The 7569-nt window shown below is 35.6% G+C and overlaps 1 protein-coding gene across 2 annotated transcripts; it reads right to left on the bottom strand.

Moving 5' to 3' along the window:
- Nucleotides 1-1120: 1120 nt before the first annotated feature.
- Nucleotides 1121-7114, bottom strand: LOC131144431 (probable mitochondrial-processing peptidase subunit beta, mitochondrial). Of its 2 annotated transcripts, XM_058093075.1 has the most exons (9): nucleotides 6012-7114; nucleotides 3580-3744; nucleotides 3322-3459; nucleotides 3084-3235; nucleotides 2837-2945; nucleotides 2346-2444; nucleotides 2195-2260; nucleotides 1558-1665; nucleotides 1121-1414 (listed from the first exon to the last, which is right to left on the bottom strand). In XM_058093075.1, exons 1-9 carry the CDS (start codon nucleotides 6648-6650, stop codon nucleotides 1328-1330), a joined length of 1563 nt encoding a protein of 520 aa, XP_057949058.1. In that variant the 5' UTR covers nucleotides 6651-7114; the 3' UTR covers nucleotides 1121-1327. The 2 variants fall into 2 exon arrangements, with proteins under 2 accessions (XP_057949058.1, XP_057949059.1); XM_058093076.1 differs by lacking the exons at nucleotides 1121-1414; nucleotides 1558-1665; nucleotides 2195-2260; nucleotides 2346-2444 and adding an exon at nucleotides 2547-2669.
- Nucleotides 7115-7569: the final 455 nt, after the last annotated feature.

The following is a 7569-nucleotide window of genomic DNA, read 5'->3' on the forward strand; positions in this document are numbered from 1 at the left end:
AGATATTTTAAATTCATACGACCAGTTTATTTTTATTGTATTTAAAAATTATGTATAAAATAAATTATTTAATTTAGAAAATTAAATTCTAGATATTCAAATATTCTAATAACAAATTGACAAAATAAATAAAAGTTATAAATCTTGTTTTACATTTTTTTAGATCGTTAAAAATTGAGAATATAAAAACAAAATTGGCAACGTAAATAAAGACATTTTTATAAGTGTAGTTGCTCATTAATGACCATGACTTTCATTAATTAACTAAAAACCCTAGAATGTTAAAGCGTTGAATGCACTTATTATTATTATTATTATTATTATTATTATTATTATTATTATTGATGGATATATTCATTGTATCTAGGGAATATTTTGCATCACTATGAAAAATTATAAAAATGAAATATCAAAAAGAAAAACTAAGAATTGAATACTTGGTTAATATTTGTATAATTAAAATAAATGAAAATTTTGGTTGACCAAATGTTTGTTTTTATCTTCGAATCAAATAATAGTTAAAAATATAAACGAAAAATATTTTTGGGTAACAATTAAAAAACTAAAATTTTTAAAAATAAAACAGTTTATAATTTTTTTTAAAAAAAATTATCATAAAATAAAAATTATGATAATTACTATATTTTAAAAATCATTTATTCATCACAACAAGAACAATATTGACTTGACATTTGAGAAATGGTAAAATATTTTTAAAATGACTTGTTATTTTTTTTTTCCCAAATATTAAGGAAATTTATGCATTTTTTATTTTGATTATATTTAAATTCACATGACCATTTTATTTTTATTTTATCAAAATTATGCATAGAATAAATGATTTGATCCACAAAAAACAATTTAAATATCAAAAGAACTATGGCAAATAGATTGCCAAAAATATTAAAAACCATAATATTTGGTCTTCAGTTTTATTTTGAAAAATAGTTAATAACAGAAACAATAATAGAAAAATAGTAACGTAAATAAACATGATGTCACAATCTTTTTTCTATACAAAAGTAAAAATAAATATAAATATATAAATGATATTAAACAACCCCTCAAATTATATTATGTTTTATTTTTCTATCCTTATTTTCTAAAAAAAAAAAATCAGAAAAAATAAAGAAAAGAATGGATTATGTGTTAGCCAATATTCAAAAAGATATTACATTACAAGATTGTTAATTAACCCATGAACTAAAAATAAGAAAAAATAAAAGAATAAATACCACTGATTGGAATATGAAGGAAAACAATCTTCTGGTTCTGGGAGAGGCCCAAAAAAAATGAACAGAGAAAAACAAGTGAAGAATGAACCATCCTAATAACGCAGCAAGTAGGTCCTGCGCCGGAACCAGTTGTAGTCGCGCAAATCCCTGACGGCTCCCATGGCTGCAAATGCCACATCCTGCACCAACCCAATAATAATAATAATAATAATAATAATAATAATAATAATAATAGATGTTTAAAATAAATTAACTAAATTAAGTTGTCCAAACTGAGATTACTTGAAGGCAAAAAGATAGATTGGTGAAGGGAAAGGCATACCGTGTCGAACAGAAAGCGATTAGCAACACGTTTGACAGTGGCAGCATCCACAGCATCAATCCTTGCAAATAGTTCAGCAAATGGGATTCTCCGCCCATATGCAAGTAGCTGCGCATCTCAACAATGTCATTTACTGAATTAATTCACTTTTATGTTCAAAATGAGCACGTTAGTGTATCTGGATTCATCATTATGATTTTCACATTTTCTGTTTGTTTATCGCGTCTGAGAGAAAACGTAAGGAGGTGGTGCAATGGTGCATGGCTGGGGAGCCAGAGCCAGTTGGTTGTGTCGAACTTGGATTATAAAGAGCTTGTTGAATGAAACAAATGTGCGCTACTAAGATCAAATTAAAAGAAAGCCCAGAAGAAGATGGGCTAAGGCCATGACTTCTGAAGGGAAGAAGGTTTATGGTTTTATGGTCCGACAGAGGAAACATAACAGATGGAGCAGGAATTGCAAAGTGGAATCCCCAGTGAGTAGAAAAAGAGGCTTCTTAGTTCATTTGTTTGCTTGGAAGTTGCTTTTGATCCACTGCTATTTAGCCGAAAGAAGTGGAATAAACATCTACCATATATCCACAACGGAATGGAGGTAACTAATCCATTCTGCAATTTTTATGAAGCTGGAAATGCACCTGACGTCCGATGTCTTCAGCGGTAGGCCTGGTTCCATCAACGTTACGAAGCAGAGAAGATTTTAGCTGCCCATCAGCAGACTAATTAGGGGATATATACAACTTACGATCCAATATGAATAAGAAGCATAAAAACGCAGCTAGTAGCTACCTGATTTTGAGCCCGAATCACATCTTCATCTGCAACTCTGTAAGATAGCTTGCTCATCTCATACATTATTGCATAAACTAAATCATCCAAGCAGTCTGGCTGATGTAAGAACAAGGCCACAGACAAACATTGAACTGTTAAAACTCATAGAATTATAAATTTTAGTACAAAATTTGAACGTGAGAGTAGTAGTCTTCTAACTCGTGTGAGGTATTATCTGTTTTAACTCGTGGACATTGTTGTTTTGCTCGTGAGTCGCTTCAAATGGATGCAGTGAGCTACAACATTTTGCAAGTCAAAGTTTCCCTTGACCGTCACTGTCACCTGGGCAATGTTTTGAGTTTGGGAATTTTAGTGGGAGGTGATGTGAACCTTGAAGCGTGAAGGAGGTTAGAAGGGGTATGCGGTGAAAGATGGGCTGTCTCGCTTTATATAGCTCAATCCCGATGAGTCTCCGATGAATTAAGATGATGCCTTGGAAGTATTCTTACCTTGGCCACTGCATAGACACCAAACAGCCCTGTATCCTTGTATTGGGTGTTAAAAGCCGTCATGCTTTCAGCTATCCCAGTAATGCCAACCCTCTGCCCCAGCGACGAGCTATCAAAAAATACAACAGTAATCCCATCAGATGGGTGATTATATGAACACAATTTAGAACCTGAAACAATGAAGTGCTAGAACATTTTGAAGTTATAAATAAATATACAATAAATATGTGAAAATTTAAGGACCAACCCCACATGCTTTCCCCCTAGACCATTTTTGTTCCATGAACCCAGCAAGTGTTGCATCACCATCAAAGCAATGGAATCTGGATCTGTCCATGATGCTCCCTTGAATGCAACTGCCAATCGAGCTATATGATCATAATCGTCGATTATCCTAACCTGAATTCTCATAAATCAGTTGCTTAAGTGGTTAAAGATTAAATGGGTCACAAGCAAAACAAGGTTTCACATTATATGTTCACAACCTCTGAGCCAGTAAAAACTGCTGGTTCATTTGAGACCAACTGAGTAGTAGTCACGGGATTAGCTGACAACTTTGTGAACTGCTGTTTCACTCGCTCGACTATCTCCTCGTGCTTAACAGCTCCTGCAGCAACAACAACCTGAAGAAAAAGGAGAAGCAGTGCAATTACTGGGAAAAAAAATTACAGATGAAGTTTGCAAAGAATCCAAATGATGTTTGTAGAATTTAGGAACCGAGCACGTTATATAAAAAATTATACCATTCTGTGAGCAGCATAATGGGTTGAAACGTAATTCTGAATGTGAGCTTTGGTGATTGTTTGGATGCTTTCGGCAGTACCCAGAATGGTTCTACCCAGAGGGGTATGTTGGAAGGCTGTGGCATGTAAATGGTCAAACACAACTTCTTTAGCGCGCCCCTCCACCTTCAAATGTGTTCAAAAACGCAAACATCAATATAAGATTATATACATAAATGCACATTGATTCTGGGAACAATCCACCATAATTATTAATGTCCGCTCAATCCCATATTCTCTTTGTGAGTAGTTCCAAAATTAGTATAAGATTCTCTTAACTCTCTCTCCTTAACACCTAGGTTTTGAGGACGAGTTTTCTAACATGGTATCAGAGTTGGGCCTTGAACTGCTTAACTTTTCCGTGGGCTGGACTTCTCCTTGCTTCATTTACCATGGGCCCTCGTCGCCTCATTTCCCCCATGGGCTCAAGGGAGAGTATTAATGTCCGTCTAATCTCATATCCTCTCTGTGAGTAGTTCCAAAGTTAGTATAAGATCATCTTTAACTTTCTCTCCTTAATACCTAGATTTTGAGAATGAGTTCTCTAATAATAATTATTCATTTGAATTCAAATTTAGTTTTACTTGATGCTGAATCGAAGACAATCGAGTCTGTAACTTCATCAATAGCCTAGTGATAAGGACGCGATGAAACAAGCCATCAACTCAGATTTCTTGGATTTTCATTTCTCATGAGATTGAACATGCACTAATGCCGGTCATGTATCAGGTTATTCTCTTTTGGGTCTTTTTTAAAAGTTCTTTTTGAAAAGTAAGACCAACTTAATTGAGTATGTTTGCTATTATTTTTATTTTTTCTTTCCGTTTTAATTTTTTTGTTGTCACTTTTTAGCTGTTCTAAAAAATTAGATCTTGATTTTCAGTTGTTTCAGAACATTTTAATATAAAAAATTAACCTTTATAAACTAAATAATTTATTTTATAAAATACTAGTAGGAACATGTGCGATGCACACGAACGAACGGATCTAACTTACATTGTGAGCAATCAAAATTTAATTAGAAATTATTACATATACTAGAACAAAAAATATTTTCGTTGCTTCACTCTAACCACCTTTTAAGACAAAACAACATAAAATCAAATTCAGACTTTCCTCTTCTATAATTTCTTCCCCAAACCCCACCCTCAATCAGCTTTCTACTTTTTACCCACTTGTCCTACATCAGGGAGTTAAGGTTGGCAATATAATAACTAAAATTAAGAAAGATCATAAAATTTAGGTCTTTTTTTAAGCTTACTAATTTTTTTAAAATGACACCCAAATCGAAGTTAAGTAAAATCCTTAGAAATCTTATATCACAACTCCATTGAATTTGCTAATAATTATATAAAATAAAGATCCTTACCTCAATTTTTGTAGCTGGTTGATCTCTACTAGAGGTACAAAACAATAAACACGAGCATGGGATGTTAATTTATATGACACAAAGAGGATTAATTAGAGTTAAGCGAGCAGACAAAAAAATGATTTTCAATAGTTCAACTCTCATAATTGAATGTGAGAATCCAAACAGATTATCATATTACAAGGTCTCCCATTTATAGATAAATGGAATAGAAGAGGAGGGAGGGGAAGTTGAACATTTGGGATATAACAAAGAGGAGGGAAAGCTAAACGGTCGTAATTTGTATAGACATTAGGTAGAGATTGAAAGGGTGGATGTATAATTTTAACTTTTAGGATATATGTGAAATAAAAATTTTCACAAATACCTAACAAATGTTACAATTGAAATTTTGTTTTTTTTTATCATTAAATTGAGAGTTTAGGTTATTTTTTTTAAGTTTATGAAGTGACGTAAAAATTAAAATTAAGTAAAATCATTAAAAAGTCTATATCAGAATTTAATAAAAGTCTTTATCTCAACTCTTTGTAATTAATTGATTTCTCTTGAATGCACAAAACAATGAACATAGACATGTAGTTCCAGTTTGAATATATATATATATATATATATATATATATATATATATATATATAAAACTCAACTTTATTAATAGTCCTCATTTATGGGAACAGAAAGAGGATCGATTAGAGTTAAGGGAGAAGACAAAAGTAGTTGAGTTAAGGGAGAAGACAAAAGTAGTTGTTAGCTTCTACAATTGTACGTAAGAATTAAAGTTGCCTATCACATTTACAAGATTGTCATTTTTAGGTAAATGGAATAAATTAAAAAAAAAAAAAGGGAAATTAAACTGTTAAGATTAGCAAAGGTAAGATGGAAGCTAAACTATCGAAAATTTATTTAAACATTAATATTTAATTTTTGTTTCTATTTTACGAGTAAAAAAATCTAAAAAATAAACTAGCATAATTAGAAGAGATAATAAATTAATAATTTTAAAATTCGAAAATAAAAAGTCACATACATCTTCCGCTCTGCGAAGAATGAGACGGCGCAGGCGATCAATCTGTTTCTGCTCAAAGCTCGAATTCTGCAGCATACCGGCGAGTGCGTCCACGGCCTTCGGCGCGTCTTTTCCCATCACAGTGGCGCAGTAGTTCGTTTGCTCCCTGCACGTGCACGCGTTCAATTGCCCTCCCACATTCCCGACCGCCGGCTTCTTCTCCGTGCCCTGGAAAATCACGCTCTCCAGAAAGTGTGCCGCGCCGTTGGCGTCGTCGCCCTCGAACCGACTGCCAGAGTCGATCCACACGCCGACGGTGGCGGTGCGGGCGGCTAGGTCGGACTCGGTGGCGACGCGGAGGCCGTTGGGAAGAGTGGTGATGCGCGTCTCAGGGGAGGAGAGGATCGCAGAGTGGTCGGCGACGGCTGGGTGTGGAGAAGCGTGGCGGAGGAAGCGCTGGTCGGGGTTTTCGAGGCGGCGGAGCTTGAATTTGACCTCTTCTGAAAGGCGATCGTAGAGCATCACCGGCGGGGACCTCGACGCCGGCGAGGAGATTTGTCCAGCAACCGCCGACGATTGCGAGGTGGATCGAGAGTGCGAAGTAAAGGTTGAGGGTTTGTTGGACATCCGAGAAAGATTCAGAAGACGGCGAGTCGCCATGGCTAGAGAGAGAGAGAGAGAGAGAGAGAGAGAGATTCTCACTTTTCTGTGAGGTGGTGAAAACGGAAGAAGGGGGATGGGGACGGGAACGGGGACGAAGAGGAAATGTTATGATGTTTCGGAGACTGCTATGCTGGTAACGGCGATGGATTAATTGGTGACACGTGGTGGAAATTTGACTCTTCGAGACAGAATTGCCATTGTTTTGGAGATAGAATTAATGTGGTCCCACTGCAGTCAGCGAAATGGTGCCTTGTGATTGGTGGTTGTGGTGTGAGATGGAGCTGAACGGTGGATAAGAGTGTGATGAGTCGTTGGGGTTGAGCGGGTTTAGCTGGGGTTTAGGGTTGGCTCAGTCAAATTCAAGTACTCCCTTCCACTTGAAACTCTAAAGCTTCCACATTAAGATTATGTTAGGTATTGTTGAATCTACAATCTTTTGTCACCTCATTTTATTTATTTATTTTTTTGGGTACGTCCCGAGTTTCCACCTACCATCAACGACGTCCGTTTTACGGTCCGTCGCACCAGCCAGTGACTAATCCCCCTCCCTGTAGTACGGCCCCACACACTACAGAGGGGTAAATTTCAGGCGCTCAGCCGCAGGAATCGAACCCGGGATGCCAGGATTAGGCTCACCTCGTGAAAGGAAATCCCGGAGCCCGCCCTGCCAACTGAGCTCAGCCCTGGGGGCCACCTCATTTTATTATTGCATAACCATAGAGATTGTAATTCAATTTTTAAAAATTTTTTTTTTTTAAGGATGTATTAAGATGGGGAGGGCTTAGAAAAATCTAAAACTGCACCAGGCATGTGCCTTTAGAAAAATTAAAGTAACCAATGCAATTGACCAATATAATGAGATAATAAACTAAAACCTATGTATAATGTATAGCATTGCATTAATTAACAAATCTAT

Source organism: Malania oleifera, chromosome 12 (genome assembly GCF_029873635.1).
Source record: "Malania oleifera isolate guangnan ecotype guangnan chromosome 12, ASM2987363v1, whole genome shotgun sequence".
Lineage (NCBI taxonomy): Eukaryota > Viridiplantae > Streptophyta > Magnoliopsida > Santalales > Ximeniaceae > Malania > Malania oleifera.

What these genes read in the sequence shown, in the direction of transcription:
- LOC131144431 (XM_058093075.1), bottom strand. Translation starts at nt 6,650, where the DNA reads ATGGCGACTCGCCGTCTTCTGAATCTTTCTCGGATGTCCAACAAACCC. An exon ending in ATTATGCTGCTCACAGAATG is followed by an intron (nt 3,460 to 3,579) that starts GTATAATTTTTT and finishes CTTTTTCTTCAG; the next exon opens with GTTGTTGTTGCTGCAGGAGC. An exon ending in GTGTCTATGCAGTGGCCAAG is followed by an intron (nt 2,445 to 2,836) that starts GTAAGAATACTT and finishes TTCTTACATCAG; the next exon opens with CCAGACTGCTTGGATGATTT.